Source organism: Dromiciops gliroides, chromosome 4 (assembly GCF_019393635.1).
Source record: "Dromiciops gliroides isolate mDroGli1 chromosome 4, mDroGli1.pri, whole genome shotgun sequence".
NCBI lineage: Eukaryota > Metazoa > Chordata > Mammalia > Microbiotheria > Microbiotheriidae > Dromiciops > Dromiciops gliroides.
The window spans coordinates 450,760,832-450,778,967 of record NC_057864.1 but is presented as its reverse complement, the minus strand read 5'-3'; the positions used below and the strand labels follow the sequence as shown (position 1 = coordinate 450,778,967).

General features: G+C 48.6%; 2 protein-coding genes across 7 annotated transcripts; one reads left to right on the top strand and one right to left on the bottom strand.

Annotated features, from left to right (window-relative positions):
• Positions 1 to 5,133: 5,133 nt before the first annotated feature.
• POLR3GL (RNA polymerase III subunit GL) lies at positions 5,134 to 12,182 on the bottom strand. 5 transcript variants are annotated; one of them, XM_044001203.1, is made up of 9 exons: positions 12,062 to 12,139; positions 9,682 to 9,799; positions 8,919 to 9,091; positions 8,339 to 8,468; positions 7,059 to 7,127; positions 6,717 to 6,773; positions 6,380 to 6,453; positions 5,997 to 6,110; positions 5,134 to 5,710 (listed from the first exon to the last, which is right to left on the bottom strand). In XM_044001203.1, exons 2-9 carry the CDS (start codon positions 9,713 to 9,715, stop codon positions 5,624 to 5,626), a joined length of 738 nt encoding a protein of 245 aa, XP_043857138.1. In that variant the 5' UTR covers positions 9,716 to 9,799; positions 12,062 to 12,139; the 3' UTR covers positions 5,134 to 5,623. The 5 variants fall into 5 exon arrangements, with proteins under 5 accessions (XP_043857138.1, XP_043857139.1, XP_043857141.1 ...); XM_044001204.1 differs by having other exon boundaries at positions 8,919 to 9,088; XM_044001206.1 differs by lacking the exon at positions 9,682 to 9,799 and having other exon boundaries at positions 5,135 to 5,710; positions 8,919 to 9,088; positions 12,062 to 12,147.
• Positions 12,183 to 14,033: 1,851 nt separating this feature from the next.
• ANKRD34A (ankyrin repeat domain 34A) lies at positions 14,034 to 18,019 on the top strand. 2 transcript variants are annotated; one of them, XR_006356298.1, is made up of 2 exons: positions 14,034 to 14,172; positions 14,699 to 14,832. XR_006356298.1 is itself a non-coding variant. In XM_044001201.1 (2 exons), the coding sequence occupies exon 2, from the start codon at positions 14,828 to 14,830 to the stop codon at positions 16,316 to 16,318; it is 1,491 nt and encodes a 496-aa protein (XP_043857136.1). In that variant the 5' UTR covers positions 14,042 to 14,172; positions 14,789 to 14,827; the 3' UTR covers positions 16,319 to 18,019. The 2 variants fall into 2 exon arrangements, 1 of the variants encoding a protein (XP_043857136.1); XM_044001201.1 differs by having other exon boundaries at positions 14,042 to 14,172; positions 14,789 to 18,019.
• The last annotated feature ends 117 nt before the right edge of the window (positions 18,020 to 18,136 follow it).

Genomic DNA, 18,136 nt, shown 5'->3' with positions numbered 1-18,136 from the left:
TTCTTTCTTTGGAGGTGGATAGTATGTTTCATCATTAGTCCTTTGGCATTGTCCTGGATCATTGTATTGTTGAGAATAGTTAAGTCATTCACAGTTCTTCATCAAACAATACTACTGTCACTGTGCACAATGTTTTCCTGGTTCTGTTCAGTCTTTCCAGGCTTTTCTGAAATCATCCTGCTTGTGATTTCTCATGGCACAATAATATTCCATCACAATTACATACCACAGCTTGTTTAGCCATTCCTCAATTGATGGGCATTTCCTTGATTCCCAATTCTTAGCCACCACAAAAAGAGCTGCTATAAATACTTTTGTACAAATAGATCTTTTTTTCTTTTGGAAAGGGATGTCTTTGGGATATAAACCTGGCAGTGGTATTGCTGGATCAAAGGGTATGCACAGTTCTATTGCCCTTTGGGCATACTTCCAAAATGCTCTCCAGAATGGTTAGATCAGTTCAGGACTCCACCAACTGTAGATTAGTGAAAGTCAGATTTTCTACCAATAAGAGCTTTCCAAAAATGACAGGCTGCATGTGAGGTAGGGTGGTGAAGTGAAAAGATCACTGAACCTGGAGTCATGAGACCTGAGTTTGAATCCTGACTATGCCACTTACTAGCTGGGTGACCTTGGGAAAGTCATTTCATTGCACTGGGCCTCAGTTTCCTCATTCGTAGAGTGAGGGGATTGGATTACAGGGCCTGCAAGGTCCCTTCTGGTTCTTGAAGTGTGATCCTATGAACCTCAGAATCAGATGAAATACTTCATCACCTGAAGAAACTGAAGGAAGATGGGCGAAAATTTTATTGAAAGCATATTCAACCCGATTAGCGTCACTGATTATAGTTTCTTGGAAAAGTTTAGGAGGTTGGCTGACATTCTGTATGACTAATAAACAGGATTACCTGCCAATTGGCACTGGGGCAATTATATGCCAACATTATTTGTCCCTTAGCTATTGAGATCATCAGTCAAAATATATTTGGTAAGTACCTATCAGGTGCCAAGCACTGGACCTGTGATTCCACTATCACTGTAGGTTGGAATTTCCTTAGCAATTTATGGTCTTATAGAGAGCAACCTAGGACATTAAAAGACTAAGTGACTTGCCCAGAGTCACCCTGACAATATATGTCAGAGGCTGGACATGAATCTAGGTCTTCTTTTTGTTTGGTTGGTTTTTTTGGGTTTTTTGCAGGGCAATGGGGGTTAAGTGACTTGCCCAGGGTCACACAGCTAGTAAGTGTCAAGTGTCTGAGGCCGGATTTGAACTCAGGGAGTTCTGAATCCAGAGCCGGTGCTTTATCCACTGCGCCACCTAGCCACCCCCAAATCTAGGTCTTTTATCTCCAAGGCCAGCTCTCTATCCATTACACCAAATTATCTCTGTACACACAAGTGTATACACTATTCTAGGCACTGGGAAAAAAGGCAAAAATGAAATGGTCCCTTCTCTCAAGGAGCTTACTTACATTCTATCCAGGGAGACAACATGCACCCAATCCAATCCAATAAACATTTACTAAGCACCTATGTGCCAGGTACCGTATCAAGCATCTTGGATACAATTAATAAAAAGACAGTCCCTGGAAGAGACAACACACAAAAGGGGCAGGAAAGAGGGGTGGGGGCAGGGAACACTAGGAGATATCTTGTTTCTTTCAATTGAAATAGGGAAAGGCAGTAGATGTAAAGTGGACAAGAAATAGGGATATTTAGCCTGGAGAATCCTGGAGCAGGGGAGGGACCATCAAGCTATCAAGCATTTGAACTATGGTCATGAAGAACAGAGGTGTCAAAGACAGGACCTGCAGATTGTGCCAGATTAAAATGTGAGTGGGAAATATTTAACAAAATTTTTAAAATACAACAAAATGTAGATAATGTTGCATTTTAAAACTAAGTCTATATGAACCCTGGAGGGATCCTTACACAGGTATTTTCTATTTGAGTTTGACACCACTGATTGTAAAGTGGAGTGATCTGAGAGTCCAGTTTCTGCCCTCGATAAAGGAAGGCATAGGGAGCAATTTAGTACTCTCCCCTCCAACCCTCCAACCCTCCAATCAGAGGTGGAAAAAGGCAATGGGAGGTGGTGGCAATCAAGGCTTGCATTAGCTTCATGGTGGTGAGATTAGAGGCAATGTTTATACTGGGAGGGGTATCTTGTTTTGTAGAGTTGAAATCAGGCAGGACAACAGATGCAAAGCGGAGCATTCGAGAAAGTTGTTTTTAAACAGACCTGTGATTACGTAGGCATTGGAAATTCTCAGTGAGGAAACTCCCTCTACTGCTGGAGATGGACACACCCTCAACCATTTAAGTCTCAGAGAGGTGCCTGGGATCACTGATTGGAGCTTGCCCAAGGTCAAACAACAGCCAGAGGAAGGACCTGAACCCCAAGTCTTTTTTACTCAAAAGAGGTCTCCTTTATCCACCATACCCCACATTGTCTCTATACACAAACAAATGTATTTAAAATGCATTCCAAACATGCAGAATAATTTTCTGGAGGATGAACTAGCAGCTATGGGATCAGGGAAGACCTCATGGAGGGGGTAACATTAGAGCTGAGCTTGGAAAGAACTAAAGGATTGTAGGTAGGCAGTGGTGAGGAGGCAAGGGAAGCAGTCTATGCAAAGGTGTGTAGATGGGAGATGAATGTGCTTGAAGAATAGCAATGAGGCCAGTTTGATCATACCATGGAATGCATAAAGAGCCTGGAAAGGTCAAGCTGGAACTCGTTATGGAGGTGCCATAGAGGAGTTTGTATTTGGTTCTAGAGATAATGGTGAGCCAATTGTTTATTGGGCAGGAGGATGACCTCAGCTATGCTCTAGAAATATCATTTTGGTATCTATGTGAAGGATCCATTGGAAAGGGAAGGGGTTTGAGCTTTAGAGACCACTTAGGAGGCTCCTGAAGACAGAATTCAAGGCAGAACATATGACCAAAGCTACCACTTTTATTTTTATTCTCCTCTCCTCAGGTTCATAGGGATGGAGGACATGAGAAATCATAAAAGCAGAATGGAATAGTACCTAGCTGACCCCTAGCTCCACCAACATCTTCTCCCTTCCCATCCCCTTAGTCTTCTCTCTTTTGTTTTTGTTTTTGTTTTTTCTCTCTGGGGCAATGAGGGTTAAGTGACTTGCCCAGGGTCACACAGCTAGTAAGTGTCAAGTGGCTGAGGCCAGATTTGAACTCAGGTCTTCCTGAATCCAGGGCCAGTGCCTGATCCACTGTGCCACCTAGCTGCCCCCTTAGTCTTCTCTCTTCCAGGATGGACATTTTCAGGGGGGCCCTTCCATCTTCCCCAAATTCATATCACATAGGAGCAGGGAGAGAATGTCTCCAATGCAAACCCAGATATATTGTAGTCGTTGGGAAATGGGAAAGAGACAGGGTTGGGGCTATCTTTGTCTGCCCCGTTATTTCTCCTAAAGTACCTTGCCCAGAGCAGGGACTCAGAAAATCTTTATTGCCTGGAAGACTGAGGTCAAGAACTGGGCACTTATGGGAAGTCTCAGTGAGATGTTGCTTCCTCACTCTTCATCCCGACTCCCCCCCCACCCCACAGCATCTACTTTACATCTCTCCAGATGAGATCATATTTGTAAAAGCACTTAGCTGCGCGCTTAGCACGAAGTATATAAATGGCGCTATATAAATGCCTATTTCCTTCCCATCCCCTACGGGAGAGAGAAATAACAAGTATGAACGAGGCCCTGTGGTAATCACAAAAGCTCTGAGTCCTAATCCCAACTGCCCACTGACTCCTGAGTGTACAGTTTTGGTTCCTTTTTCTTTCTTCGGTTCCCCTCTCTCCCTATTTCGTACCCACTTTTGCGCCTGCCCTGTGGGATTTTCTGGACCACAATAAAGTACCTCGCATTCTGACTCAGCCCTCCTGATCCCCTACGTCACAGAATCACCTCCTCGTCCCCATCTCCACCCCACCAGAGGGTCCAAACTAAATGATACACAAATCCGCCTGTCTTTGTGGCCCTGGGCGCAGTTAGCACTCAGCCCTAATAAGAGGGGTGGAATCACTAAGGATCTCTTTTGTCTCTCTCCCAAACTCCCTTTTCAGGATTTGTAGGTTCAATGGGATTTCTGTCTATTTTATCTCTCTATTTCCCTATCTGTTTCAGTTTCAGTCCCTTGGCTGGTCACGCTACCAGCCCGTGGCTGCTGCATGTCCCGTTGCCCCAACCAATAAAATAACCCGGGACTCCCTCATTAGCCAATCAAAGGCTTTGAGGAAATGACTCACCCCAGGATGGGGGTAGAGAGCCGCGTGGGCGAGAGCATCTCCCGGGATGTCTCTGCGAGTATCCCTTGCCACTTCTCCTCCCCTATTACAAAAGGAATTACAGGGGGCTAGGGGAAAAGGAAGGGGTGCAGGGATGGAGAGGGAAGAGACCAAAAAATGGAAGTAACAAAGCTTTTCATCACTTCTCACTTCTAGCATCTGGAGAGCACGACACGTGTGTGTGTGTGTGTGTGTGTGTGTGTGTGTGTGTGTGTGTGTGTACTGGGGGGGGGGGGAACCTGAAGTGAGGTTCTCCGGGGATTGAGGAAGGTCTCTATTATTAGCACCTGGACTTCCCTTCCTCCCTCACTCCCTCCCCCAAAGAACAATAGCAATTTTTTCTAACCGAGAATGAAACCCGAAGCCAAAGGCAAATGTGGGAAAGGGAGGCTGACTTTGCCTCTTTCTGTAAACAATCAACAGATTCTCCCGGGGAAGGGGAAATCCAAGGGTCAGTGCAATTACATAGTTTTCTTTCTCTGTGTATATTTTTGCACGTACCTTCAAAATTAGGATCCAATGGGTGGGTGGGTCGGGTAAAGATATGTATCTCACTCTGGTGGAAGGGAGGAAGTAGAGGGGGTACAGCCGGGGAGATTAAAATATAGTTGGCCGGGGCAGCTAGGTGGCACAGTGGATAGAGCACTGACCCTGGATTCAGGAGGACCTGAGTTCAAATGTGACCTCAGACACTTAACACTTACTAGCTGTGTGACCCTGGGCAAGTCACTTAACCCCAATTGCCCTGCAAAAAAAAAAAAAAAAGGGAAAGAAAGAAAATTTAGTTGGACAATGATGGACACCTAACCAATGATCATCCTAGCTAGAACAAGGTTCCAGTTACATGCCTCCTCTTTTTCTGGAATACAAAGGGCAAACATAGAGAACAAAACTTTATTTAAAAACCATAAAACTGGCCTTATCCCTACTTTTTCCCAACCCCCAATTTTCTCCAAAAAAGAGAAAAGTATACAGGGAAGGAACAGGGAAGGCAGGGGAAGGGGGCAGGAGAAATTGTAAGTTCTACTAATTCTCCCCACTTTCCTTTTCCTCAAAGTATAAAATAATAAAAAATTCAGTCCCTTTCCTCCAAAGCAACAGAGGTAAAGTATAGCCACCATGATGGGGGAGAAGAGCTCTCCTTAGCCACTAGGCCCCTGCTCCTCCCCTCGAGGAGGCAATAGAGTGTCTTGTTTCTGGCTGGGTTTAGAAGGATGGTGCGCCCATGACCACAGATGGCTAGAACAGTCTCTCAATCCGCAGAGCTGAAATGTTGGGGCAGTGGGAGTTATCCAAGGTTCTTTATCAGTAAATTGCCTCATCCATGTTGTCATCACTGTCACCCCCAAAGTCTTCTCCATTGTCAAAGTATGACATGATGTAATCTGTCTCCTGAAAGGGGCAGAGAAGAGGTGAAAGGGAAGAACAGGGAGTGCCTATCCCACTTTTAGCTGCCATTTTAGGCCTCACTATTGGCCACCCACTGCCACCTGTTAGGAAAAAATCATGGAAAAACTGAATAAACTGCAGGGATGGTTAGAAATTCCTCTGTTGTGGCAGCCTCAGTCCTTGCAGATGATTTAATCCCTTGTCCCTCATCTCCCCAACCCTCTGAGGCAGTCTGGGACTCTTGTCAGGAAGAGAAAAGGGGTTCTGGTGAAGAAAGATCTTCTCTCACCTCTTCATGCTCTTCTTCATCATACTCCTCCTCCTCTTCATCTTCCTTCTCCTCCTCTTCTTCTTTCTCCTCTTCCTCTTCTGAAGTCACTTCTTCTTCCTTCTTCTCCAAGGTCTTTTGGGAGGAAGAGATGAGGGTGGACAGGAGGAAGATTCAGGCCCGGTCCCCAGAGGGCAAAATCAAGGCACAGACAAGGCAAGGAGGTGTGGATGGAAGGACAGATTGTACCAAATTCAACTGGGTTCATACTTTCTCCTCCCTTCCTATCCCTTACTTTCTTCCCCACTCCAACTCCCCCCCCAAAACACACACTCTCTCTCTCTCTCTCACACACACACACACACACACACACACACACACACACACACACACACACGGCTCACCTCTAGTTTCTGAATTGTTTCTTCTTTCTCTGCTGGGGTTTTAGGGGCTCTCTTGGGGATCAGGATTGTTGTCCCTGGTGGGGGAAGGGGAGAAAGGAGAGAGTGGAACAACAGACTCAGAATTCTGCTCTGCCTTTGCTCCCATTCCCAGCTCATTGCCCAGGACGGCCACTTAGACAATGGAACTCTGCTGCCCCTGAGTGGCCAATGTGATAGACTATGTATGGGACAGAGGGAGGGAGAGGGCCACAAAGTCAGCTACTTCAGTGCTCCCCACAAGCCTGTGGGAGGCTGAAGGAGAACATTTGCTCCCCCCACACCACCTAACAACACTCACGTTCTTTCTGTAGTTTTCGAACTCGTATCTTGAGCTCTCTGGGAAGACGCCTCCAATCTAGGGGAAAGGGGTAGGGAAATAGAGGTCAGTGGGCCCCAGGCTTGGGCCTTCTATTATCAAATGTCTGAGGGTGGGGGCACCAGGACCAACTTGACAGAACAGGTGTGTCCTACAAGGATTTGGGAATGTGAGGGGATTAGGTTTATAGGGTCCTCAGGTAGTTAATGAGTTTGTGGGGAAGTGTCTGGAGGTCTGGGAGAGTTAAGGAGTGTCTAGAAGAACTTGGGTGGGGATTTCTGGGGACTTTTGAGGAAAGGATTTCAGAGGGGGTCTATCACATACCAGGGTTCCAATCAATCGCACTGTCAATCGGCCCTGACATCTGGTATTTGTCTGAATAACGCTCCACATCTGAAGGATCAAACACCAGGAATGAGAGGCCTCTTCCCTTCAGGGCCCCAGAATTGAGTGGGGGTGCCTGGGCATGAAGTTTCCATAGCACCTAGGCACTCTGTCCCCCATCCTGACACACTCAGAGCTTCAGAAACAGACATATAGGCTTTCCCATCAACTTCCCGAGTCATCAGCATCGTTTTTCATTACTCCCCCAACAAAGACTCTGCTCATTCATTTATTCATTAAATATTTATTGATCAGCTATACTGTACGGAGCATTGTACGTGGCACTATGGGGGATACAAAGAGGTATGTCCATTTTATAGAGCAGGTCTTCGCTCCAACTAGGCTAACATGTTCCTAACGTCCTGACTCATTCCCAAATATCTTCTGGAATGTCCTCCTTAAGGCCGCCAAAATTCCTCCCTCCTTGTTTAGGGAACCTGGCTTAAATCTCAAGTCTTCCAAGAACAGTCAAATCAACTCAGTTCTAAGTACTCTAGTTTCTGATGGCCCCTTTCCCCCCATGCACTCAGATGCCTTGTGTCTCCATTTCTGGTATACATAACCATGATGTGAATGGCTGATCTTGGACCTCGAATGGATGGATTTAGCCTGCTCCACCTAGCACATTTCTGGGGTGCTTCTCTACATTAGCATTCTGTGAGTGCCCAGTGAACACAAATTACATTTATTACCAGCCTACAGCTTAATTAAGGAAGGAAATCTACCATAAAAGGGAAGACTATGGATTAGCTGACATTTTGATTTAGCCATACATGCCTCTTCTCTCCTCCATGCCTATGGATAACCCAGCATTGAACTAGGGTGCTTTATAAAGTGGTCTTAAACTTCTTTCCTATGTATAGGTTACTTTTCCTTCATTAGGCTGAGGGTACTCTAAGGACAAAGACTGTGTATTATTCCCCTTTGGACTGTGAGGTCTTCAAGGCTATGACTGTATCATTCTCATTAAACTGTGTATAAAAATATATGTATATGCATATACACAAATATAAAAATACATGCACACACATCTATATACATACAAATATGGGCATTATAGGCACAAATACACCTCTCTGTATGTGTGTATGTATGTCTGTATGTCTTTGTTTCTTTCCTTTGTATATTTGTCTTTCCTTTGTCTCTCCACCCAGGGCTTGATAGAGGGTTGCTATATACACTGGACATACTCAAGACAGAAGAGTGGAATTCCAACTGACCTCTCTTGGGTGCGGCTGGACGAATGAAGTAGGGAAGCTGCCTCATAGCTCCACGGAGCTCCTGTTTCAGTGCCAGAACGTACTCACCTTCTTCTCCTGAGGGTAGTGGCACCGGACGGAATTCCAGGGGCTGGGTGAGAGCAGGAAGGGCAGGGGTCAGCATGGTTAGGACTGGGGAAGACTGGACAGCCCTTTGGAGAGGGAATTTGAGGAGGATGGTAGGGACTATCTAGAGGAGGGGGAGTCTCTTTTCCTCACCACTACACTACAGAGTGTAAAACAAAGGATAAGGGGTGTAGGGGAGTGTCTATGTTGCTGTGGAGTTCGGAGGTGGGGGGCTAAGATTACAATAGGAAGATGATTGGTTTTCAGCAAGGGAGTCTATGGACATAGCGAGAAGGACATGGCATTTCCTTCCCTGGAGATTATGTCTAGAGAAAGGAGGATGAAAGGAATGATCTCAGGAGGGTTCAACCAGCTTCTAGGATTCTGTGATTTTCTGTGAGCAGTCATGAGAGAAAACAGCTAATTACTGCCTGGATAGAATGATGAATCTCGGTGGGGAAATATTAGCACTCACAGGGAAGAGTGGGGAGGGCTTCAGGGTGGGAGGGGGCAGCGCATCCCCCTTCCCAATGCCCACAGCCTCCATGTTGAAAGTCAGCTGACCTCGACCCCGGCCCCGGCCCCCACCCCGGCTGGCCATTGTAGGGGGGGGGTCTGGCTGTATAGAGATCAGATGGGAGAAGCCTGCTAAAGAAAAAGATGAAGAGACACTGTGAGACTGATGAGATACCCCCATTATGCTGACAGCCAATGGCCTGTTGTTCCAGGTACTCCATTAGCCTACCACCCCCTTGTGCCAAATCTACCCACCTCCTCTAGAATGGGTTTGTGTTGTTTGTTTGTTTTTTTGCTTTATTCCAGAATCAACAAAAATTATATTTCCACATTATGTTGCTACCTATAATCTTTATCCCTTTCCCCTTACCCTCTATATCTAGTTCATCACCAAGTCCTTGGCATTTTTTCTTTTTTGGGGGGTGGGGGGGACAAGGGTTAAGTGATTTGCCCAGGGTCACACAGCTAGTAAGTGTCAAGTATCTGAGGACAGATTTGCAGTCAGGTCTTCCTGAATCCAAGGCCAGTGTTTTATCCAATGAGCCACCTAGTGGCGTCCCCCCGGGCATTTTTCTTTGTAATATCTCACGACTCCCTTTTCCTTGCCATTCTTCTGGCTACCACCTTAGTTGAAACCCTTATAATCTTAGGCCTGGATGACTTCTTTGCTTTCAGTCTTCGATTTGTGAGATAGTAGAAAAGATTCTAGCTCTGATACTTACTACCAGGGCAGGTTCCTTCATAGAATAAATGCATTAGAGAGGGAAGTCACTGGAGAAGCTAACGAGTCCATCCTCCCTCCATTTTACAGATGAAGAAACTGAGGCTCATCAAATGATTCTGTCAAGATCACAAAGTCAGAATCTGAACCCAGGTCCTCTGACCACTGATCTAGTGCTCCTTCCAAGGAGTGCTGCCCCCTCTCTAAACCTCTGTTTTGGGAACATACTAGTTTCAACAGTCTATCTCAAAGGACTGTGAGGATTAAATGAGATAATGTATATACAGTGCTTTGCAAACAAACCTTTCAAGAGCTACATAAATATTGACTATTATTGGTGATTATGATTACACTGCTGCTTGTTTTTTTTTGGGGGGGGGGAAGGGCTTCTTCCAGACCTTCAATTTCTTTTTTTTTTGTTGTTGTTGTTGAATAGAATTTTATTTTCAAAAATATATGTAAAAACAAACTTTAACATCAATTTTTTAAAACTTTTCCAACTTCTCTTCCTCCCTCCATTCCCACCCCACCCACCCACAAGAAATCAAACAATTCAAAATAAGTTATACATGAGTAGTCATGGAAAAATTCTCATATTAGCTAGTTGTGAGAGAAAACAGTCAAAAACCCCCCAAAACTTGTCAAAGAGGAAAAGAAATTTTCTTTTTTTCAATTTTTTTTGTATTTTATTTTCCCCCAATTACATGTAAAAACAATTTTCAACGTTTTGTTTTTAAAACTTTGAGTTCCAAATTCTTTCCCTTCCTCCTTCCCCACCCCACTTTAAAGAGAAGGTAAGCAATCCAGTATAGCAGACTTTCAATTTCAACAGGGTAAGGTACTCCTGGTGAGGAAATTCACTTTACCAACTGTTCTGCATTTTAGTCTTAGAGCACCAGTGTCAAACTCAGATAGAAATGGGGGCCCTAAACCATCCATCCATCCACACATCCATCCACAACTACAAACGGATACTGACAGGCCACATATTGACTTGGAAAACCATGTATTAACACCACTATTTATGTTCTATTCTATTTTGGTTTTGGTGTTAAATATTTCCCAATTACATTTTAATCTGATTGGGGCAGCACCAGGGAATGTTCTCTGGGGCCCATATCTGCCACCTTTGCCCTAACGGATTAATTCTTTTTTTTTTCTTTTTTTTTTTTTTTAGTGAGGCAATTGGGGTCAAGTGACTTGCCCAGGGTCACACAGCTAGTAAGTGTTAAGTGTCTGAGGCCGGATTTGAACTCAGGTACTCCTGACTCCAGGGCCAGTGCTCTATCCACTACACCACCTAGCTGCCCTTAACGGATTAATTCTTAACTCAGGTAAATCCCTCCACAATTCATTCCCACTTTACCTATCCAAACTGATCTCTCATTATTCCCTAATTCTAATAATCCTTACCGTAGCTCCTAGCCCTATCACTGTATTTAGTCTGAATCACAAAAGATGGTTCTTGATTCTATGCTGTCTTTAAAGGTTTTATGTCTCTAATAGCTTTTAAATGGATTATAAAGTCCAGAAGCTCAGGAGCTGTGTTTTATGATTCTTCTGAATCCCCTGCAACTGGCAATGTGCATTTAAGTCAGGGGATTTGAGTTTCGAATCTGAACTTAACCTCTCTGAAGCCTTTCAGTTTCCTGGCCTGTGAAATTCCAAAAATTTCAGATTTTGTTATCCCGTGATCTAATATTGGATTGGCCACTGGGGGAGGCCAATTCCCCCTCAAAACAATGAGGATAAGGGAGGACCAGGTCGTCAGAGCAACCAGGGAGGATTTCGTGGCGGAGAGAAAGAGTGCTGGATTTGGTATCATGGAACACGAGTTCAAATCCTGAGTGGTTTGGTAGTCACTTAACATCTACGGGGCTCAGCCTCAGTTTACTCATCTGTAAAATGTGGCGGTTAAACTAGCATAAGTCCGATGTCCCTTCCAGCTCTCAATCCATGATACTATATGACTCCTCGGTTGGGCAAATGGGAGAGAATAAACCTACAACACGAAATAGGTCCTTCCTGGGTGTCTCTCTCAAAACGCGCACACGCATGCACACGCATGCACGCACACGCGCACGCACACATTCCTTTTCCACTCCCAACACCCAGACCACGCGCGCGCACACACACGCACACGCGCACGCACACACGCGCACACACACACACACACACACACACACACACACACACACACGGAGGTAGGGAAGCACGGGGGTGGGGGGGGGTAAAGGAGGAGGCAGGCGGACCGCTTGGGGAAGCTGACCCATGGTTGCCTCGGCCCTCCCTCTGTCCCAGAGCCTGCCAGCCGGCCTGGAGAGAGATGAAATAGACCGAGCAGCGGGCCGGGTACCGCGGAGCCTCGGTTCTGTTCTTACCTGGAGCCCCTCCCCCACGCGGTACCCACGCAGCCGCCAAGCCTGCGTCCGGTCAGCCTGTCCGCTGTGTTCTAGGCCCACCTCTCTGCCATCCCCATTGGTGAGTTCTCAGAACCAATGGCAAAGGAGCCGGGCGGAGCATCCGCACACATTCGCAGATAAGGAGGTAGGGCCGGGAGTAGTAATAGATATGTGTGGGCTTTGGGAATCCGGGCACCCAGAGAACGGTGACAAGATTGGGGAACTGAGACTGTGGGGTCAAGTTTATTTTGGGATGCAGCCGTGGTGGAGGAGCTCCAGAATTGCAAGAGCTCTTAAAAAGCTAAGACCTCACAGAGTTGCCCTAAAATTAAAAAATGTGAAGCGCTCCCACAGGGCGGGCCTTCCCCAGGAGTCCCCCAGAAATCAGCCCTTTGGAGATCAGTCTTGCTCTGCCGGCTGCAGCAGAATGTCCCGCCTCCCGCCCTACTCCTTTCCCATCTACCACCCTTCTTTCTCTAAATTCTGCACGCACTGAATCCTACCCCCCTCACTTCCTTGCTAAAAATACCTTTCTGTGGGTTGCTGCAGAGTGGCTGAGAGCTGGCAAGAGGGGGAACGGAAGGATTGAAGATCAGGAAACTAAGACTGGTGTGGCAGGAGACAGGACTCCCGCGTTCCCAGTCTCTCTCCCACTGTTCTCTTGCTTCTTCTGGACATGCATGAGGGACTATTCTAAGGACAAGAGGGTCCCTACTATTCTCTTTCTCGTGAATGATGAATAGAGCTCAGATTGAAACAGGAAGTTAGACCTAAGAATTACTTGCCTGGGGAGTAAAAAGAGTAGTGGACGCCTAAGGGTGAAATCGAGCTGCGGAATGACTCCCCTTCTCTAACATTCAGTCCTCCGAGTGGCTGCTTTCCATCACTGCCAGCCCCCTCCCCGACTTGTTCTAGGGACCATGTGAATCACTCCGAGTCCTATATATCCTCCCTAAATCCCCCACTTTCCATGCTACCTCCCAGCTGGACACATACTTATTCCCAAACAGCACAGATGGGAGTCATGGTAACCATGGAGACAGGGCAGGTGGCAGAGAGGAAGAGACAGACAGTGACAGAGACTGACACAGAGAGACAGAGGGAGAGATAGAGAAGAGAAAAGAGGCAGAGGGAGATGGTCAAGAAGATTGACAAAGTACAAAGGAGGGAGAAGTGCAGAATCGGAGAGAGATTAAAAACCTGTTAAAACGTAGTTTTTCAGCCTCTCCCTATTTGCCTCACTGCCTCTCCCCCCCCCCCCATAGGATAAGAAGAAAGGAATTCAAGATTTACTTTACTGCGTCCAAAAAAAACGACCTGCGTCCATACCTACCTTTCCCAGTTCTGGCTAAGAGACCAAGCCAGAAGGGCTGAGTTCCACATCTCTGTAACTTTGGGCTCCCTTTAGGAAGGACACCAGACACCAGAGCTCTGTGCTAGGTAGCCTCCTTTATAGACCCTGCATACCCAAATATGTACACATAAAGCAGGGTACTTGGTCTCTCTTCTCACAGAACTTGTATTTATGATGTCTGGGTCCAACAACCTTTGAGAGTGTGATTGTGTCATGTGTGATTTGTCAGGTCTAGCACACAGCCACAACACGTCAAGTCCTGGAAACTGGTAGCTGGGGAAGCCTAGCTAAAATTTGTGCAGACAGCCCTGATGAGGCTAGGGAGAGAAGAGATACCCAACTTGGGACTGGATTCTACAAATAGCTAGGTTTAAATGGCTAAGATCTATTAGTCAGGCTTATAAAACCTAGGGTAGTGGGTTTTGTTTTCTGGGTATTTTATGGGGGATTGAGAAAGGAGCAGATTTGGTGCCTGCCACCCCCACCCGCAGAGACACGTCTATAAATAGCTCAGCCGAGCTCCGCCCCCCCCCCCAGAGCCGGCGCTGCGCCCGGGGCGCACGGGAGGAGGGATGTGGAGCAGGGGCGCCTAGACTCGAGCACAGATACAGTGGGGGCCACAGAGGCCCACCCCCACCATGTGGGTGCTTAGGGACCCGGCTTCTTCACCCAGACTGCACCCTTGTCCGGGTCCCGGCCCAGGCCCTGGCCGGGAGGAGATCCTGCGGACATACAGGTATCTGGGCACACCGCCTGGGAGGGGAACGAGGAGCGGGAGCTAGGGAATACAACAGGGGAAATGGGAACTCTGGACTCTTCCCTCTTTCAGTTTAAGACCCTTGGACCCAAGCCGCGACCCCTCCCAGAGCTGCGGCTCCGAGGAAAGGGGGAAGGCACTGGGAGTGTATGGGTGTGCGCGTGGGAAGGGGGAAGCGGTGGTACTGAGGGGAGGTCTGCGCTCTGGCAAGAGGTATTTTGGAGAAAGGATGAAGAAAATCAGTGGCTGGAAATGGCTCGGGGGCTGAGGGTGAAGGTTGGGGTGCGGACATTCCCGCGCGTGCACACACGCACTTGCACGAGCATTCATCGCGGGCGGGTGCACGCGAGCTCTTTTTTTCAGACGAGCACTTAGGGGTGCATAGTGGCATGGGGCAGAGGACCGAGCTGTGTGCCACAGTGACCCACTCCAAATCGCTATCTCTATGATTCCCTGTTTTGTCTCTATGCTTGTGTCTGTCAATGTTGGTCTATCTCTCTGACAGGGAGCACCGTAGCTGCTGAGCTTCAGTCCTCCTCTAGACACTGTCCCCATCCTTATCCCGCATCTCCCTCTCCACCTCTTCTTCTGGTAGTTTCAGCCGCTGCCTTTCTTCCCCCCCACCACCTTGGCCATGCTGCACGCCGAGGGGCACGCTCTCCTGCGGGCAGTGGGGCAGGGAAAGCTGCGCTTGACTCGGTTGCTCTTAGAGGGAGGTGCTTACGTGAATGAGGGCGACGCGCAGGGGGAGACCGCACTGATGGCTGCCTGTCGGGCCCGCTACGACGACCCCGAGAACCGGGCCCGCATGGTACGCTACCTCCTGGAGCAGGGCGCTGACCCCAACATAGCGGACCGGCTAGGGCGTACGGCGCTCATGCACGCCTGCGCCGGAGGTGGAGGAGCTGCGGTAGCCACCCTTCTCCTAGCCCACGGCGCTGACCCGTCGGCCCGCGACCACGCCGGCGCCTCAGCTCTAGTACACGCCTTGGACCGCGGTGATCGCGAGACCCTCTCAGCCTTGCTGGAAGCATGCAAAGCCAAGGGCACGGAAGTCATCATCATCACTACGGACACTTCGCCCTCGGGCACCAAGAAGACCCGGCAGTATCTCAATTCTCCTCCCTCCCCGGGGATCGAAGACCCGCCCACCCCAGTCCCAACCCCCGGGGTTTGCATGTCGCCTTCGGAAATCCAACTGCAGACTGGAGGGGGAGGAAAAGGAGTGCTGTCTCCACGGGCCCAAGAGGAGGAGGAGAAGCGAGACGTGTTCGAATTCCCCCTCCCTAAGCCCCCAGACGACCCCGCTTCTTCCGAGCCCCTCCCCAAACCACCCCGCCACCCACCACCTAAACCACTCAAGAGGCTCAACTCCGAGCCTTGGGGGCTAGTTGCCCCTCCGCAACCGCTCCCACCAGCCGAGGGGCGACCAGCGACTGACCGATTGATTGCCGAATTTAACGGCCTTGCCCTGACTAGTCGACCTCGGCTCTCTCGGCGCCACAGCACCGAGGGGCCTGAGGAACCACCCCCGTGGGCTGAAAGAGTGACAGGTGGAGGGCCCCTTTCCCGGCGCAACACGGCGCCAGAGGCCCAGGAATCGGCTCCCCTTCCCGGGCTGAAGCAGAAGCTGAGCCGCATGGAGCCGGTGGAGCTGGACGGCCCCAGTCACCTATGCACTGACTCTCCAGACTCCAGTCGTGTGTCTCTTGAGCGCCGCCGGTTCAACGCTTCCCCACTGACCCTCCCTCCGGCCAGTTCAGTTTCTTCACCTGGGCAGTCCCAAGAGAGCCTTCCCGGAGCTGTGTCTCCTCTGAGTGGGCGGAGACGGAGTCCTGGGCTGCTGGAACGGAGGGGCTCTGGGACATTGCTTCTGGACCACATCTCCCACACCCGGCCAGGCTTCCTGCCTCCCCTCAATGTCAGTCCCCATCCTCCCATCCCAGACATTCGCCCTCTGCCAGGGTGCCGGGCCCCATCCCTCCCTGCTCCTCATCATTCCGGGGGCCTTGGGTCTCCCAGGGCCAAGCGGAAATTAGTGAGACGTCACTCCATGCAGACAGAGCAGATAAGACAGCTAGGGGGATTCCAGAGTCTAGGGGGACCAGGAGAACAAGGGCGTTGAGGGAGTAAGAGGAACTCAGAATAGTGTGGACAAGACTATGGCAGGGCAGGTGAGGCCACCAGCTCACATACCCCATGCACACACACTAAAGGCCACTTGTATTTTGCTCATAAGCACTGCATAGTGCATTTTTTGCAGAGACGCACGTGTTCACGGGCACAGAGCACTTTACCTGAAAGGTCACCAGGCTTCTCACACGTACTAGGCAGTCACACATATATCTAGGGGTCATGTGTGTGGCTTATGCAACTGTGCACTTGCAAGTGGGATCAGTGTGAGCTCACAGGCACTATGCACTTGCATGCACCATAAGGTCAAAGGTGCTCATTAGCAATGGGCCCCCAAACATACTTGCACTTGTTCACGGGCAGTGAGATTACCTGCTAATGACTAGTGCCTAACCTAACATCCCTCCCCCCCCAAAAAAAAAAAACCCACCCTCCACCAATTCCTTACCTTCCTGTGCTTGCAATTATTTATTTCTATTTATTAGGTACAGTGTCACATGCCCTATAATGCATTATTTACACACCCAATCCCAGTGGAAATGTCTTGATTCTTTTTGGGATCCCCTTTAACCCACCTACTAGACTGGGTTCCTTGATCCTCTGCTCTCGCTTCCCGACTTCCCTAACCCACACAACTCGGGAAAATACTGCTTTCCAGCCCCTGAGTTCCCCTTCTGAGAGGGAACCTCTTGCTGCACCCAGCTCTGCTGCTCCTCTCATTGCTCCCTCAGTTCTTCCCTCCTTGCCTCCAACACTCCAGATACTTCCTAACCCCAAATCAATTCATTATATCAGATTGTTTTGTCTTCCCAGGAGAAGTGGGGCATGCAGTCCAAACTGCTCTTTTACCTGAGCTTGTCCTTCCCAGGGCAGAGGAGGGCAGTGATCTTAACCCCCCACTTGACCTATCAAAATAAAGGTGTTCAGAAGTTTCAACCACGTCTCTCCACTGACTGTGGGAGGAGGGGATGGGCTGGGCAATACTGAACCTAATCTTGATCATAGCTTCTGTGATCAGTGAAAGCCCCAAAACGGCGGTAGAGGAAAAGCTAACAACTTTCATCTTCTCATCTTGAAATCTCAATTCTTTTCCTCTCGCTTTCCTTTGGATCTCTAGGATCTAGCTATCTCAGGTTCACCGAAAGATAAGGCAAGAACAAGTTGATAAAGGCTAACAAAGTGCTTCTTACCTCAAAACAACAACGTGAGAAACATAATGCAACTGTTATACCCATTTTATAGATAAGGAAACTGAATTGGAGAGATTAGGGGATTGGCCTACGATTACATTAGTAAATAAACAGGGAAGTTAAGGATTCTATACAAGATCTAGTAGTGTCTTTCTCCTTCACCACTCAGTCTGTTTAGCATGCTTAACCACCCACTGATCTGAGGATATCACAACACTTTCACGGACACCGCCCCTCCCCACCCCGCATGGGTCTTCCCTCAACCTCTTCTAGACTTCACCACCTTCCCCTACATCCCTCCCCCGCTTCCCCCCCCCCAAGGTACTCAGGGGGTTCATCTTGTCCTGTAGAACCTTGGTCCTTGTAGTCCCTGCTTGCAAGCCTCCGGGTTTCCCTCGGCTCCCAAGCGCCTCTCTGCCTCCAGAAGGTTCCCCGAGGGGCCAGGAGGACTTGGTGTCGCCCAGCCGGGTAAGACTGCATGAATTTAACCGGGAGGTGCTAAAGTCAGGGCACCCCGAAGAATCCGCTTTCTGGCCGGACGCCCAGCGGACTCTCAGGGCCATGGGTCACGGGCCTAAACGTAAAAACATTCAGCTGTTCTCACTCGCCACCAAAGGACG